Below are 1515 nucleotides of genomic sequence, written 5' to 3'. Positions count from 1 at the left end.
AGCGGGTTAAACGTGGATTAAGGAACTGCGCAAGATAAATCCACCCACGGGCCTGCGGGGTTACCTCCGCGCCGCAGGCACGGCTTTGAAATCCACGCGTTGCCTTTTTTTTTTTTTTTTTAAAAATCAGCGCACTGCTTTTTTTCATCATTATTATTAGTATTATTATTTTGCTCTTCGGCCCCACCCCCCCGGCGCTTACAGAGCCACCTTCTTGGGTGACATCTCGGCAACGGGGCCGCCCGGAGCCCGCCAAGGACACGTCTCCACTCCTAGAGCTCCCTAAAACCCCAGCGAGGGGACTCGCTCCCCGCCTCCCGCACCTCCCTGCGTTTCGCCGTGACTCGCATTCGTTAAACGTATCACAAGGCACTGTTTACCTCCGGAGGCTCAGCATAACTCCCCTACTCCAAATCGCTGGTCTCAACAGGGATAAAAACCCCATCGGCTGCACACAATGAAGCAATCCAGTCTGGAAAACAGGCTGAGCTGAATTCGTGCGGCTCATCCTCCACCCACAGCCATAACGGGCCAAGTCTCTCGCTGGTGGAACGGCCCCGAAGTCGATGATTAAATCCGAAATAAAGGGAAGCCCCTATTAGCAGAGAAACCACCAACGGAGCCGCCGCGTGTCGGGGCAGCGATTCGAGAGCACAGTTCCTCCGGGAAGGGACAAAAGCAGAGGGAGATCTACGGGAACAGAGCTGGGGCTTTACAGGAAAAAAAAAAAAAAAAAAAAAAAAAAGACTTGAATAAGAAATATTAGCCCTGGCAAACAACCAGGAGGACAGGATGAAGCCTCACCAAGACATCTGGTCTCTATTACGCTGCATTACTTTTTGTTTTGCTCAGCACTGACGGCCTCCGACATCTCGCTGTGCCTTCGGGAAGGCCACAGGGGCGGGATGGGGGTAGAAAACATCGCAGCAGCGCCGGGGGCCGGAGGAGGACGTCCTGCGGGTGCCCCTCACCCCGCTAAGGGGAGAGCCCCTCCGGACCCGCTGCAGAGTGACTCGGTGCGACTTAGGAGCTGACAGCTGAGGGGTTGGGGAAACTGAGGCACAAAGGGTCTGCGAGCGACGCAGCAGACATGGGCGGGGGCTGCCAGCACCGCCGAGGCCAGGACAAATCATTCTTCCTGGGGGATGCTGTGCCCTCTTTCAAGTCTGAAACCCTCTTCCAGGAGAGACCCGGCACCGACACGGATGGGCTCCCACCCGGTTTTCACACCCGGCCGAAGGAGATTCAACCTCTGCACAGCACCAGGGCCTCGCTCTGCTTCCAAAAAACCAAACGCCAGGATCCAGACATTCCCCAAGGACAAACTCTGCCCGTAAAGTGCCCCTGCTGGGGAACTTATCTCCCAGGGAGTAGCACCGCTTCCATCTCGAAGGACCCACAACACGGAGCAAATGGCAGAGGGAGAGCAAAAAAGGTGAATTTCCAGGGAAAAGGGCAACGAGAGGCCGTGAGGCTCCTCCGTCCAACGCAAGCGCCGCGCGTCCAGCCCCGGGA

General features: G+C 56.6%; 1 protein-coding gene across 1 annotated transcript in view; it reads right to left on the bottom strand.

The window, feature by feature from the left end:
- The window catches only part of LOC113490687 (phosphatidylinositol 4-kinase beta-like), a 3785-nt gene extending 3231 nt beyond the window's left edge, over nucleotides 1-554 (bottom strand). The window contains exon 1 of the mRNA XM_026867250.1: nucleotides 381-554. Within this exon, the coding sequence (XP_026723051.1) occupies nucleotides 381-508 (128 nt within the window). The 5' untranslated portion in view covers nucleotides 509-554. The remainder of the gene's footprint in view (nucleotides 1-380) is intronic.
- Nucleotides 555-1515: the final 961 nt, after the last annotated feature.

Source organism: Athene cunicularia, unplaced genomic scaffold (genome assembly GCF_003259725.1).
Source record: "Athene cunicularia isolate RWA unplaced genomic scaffold, athCun1 SCF_201, whole genome shotgun sequence".
In the NCBI taxonomy this organism is placed as follows: Eukaryota; Metazoa; Chordata; class Aves; order Strigiformes; family Strigidae; genus Athene; species Athene cunicularia.
This window is presented reverse-complemented; position numbering and strand designations above follow the sequence as displayed.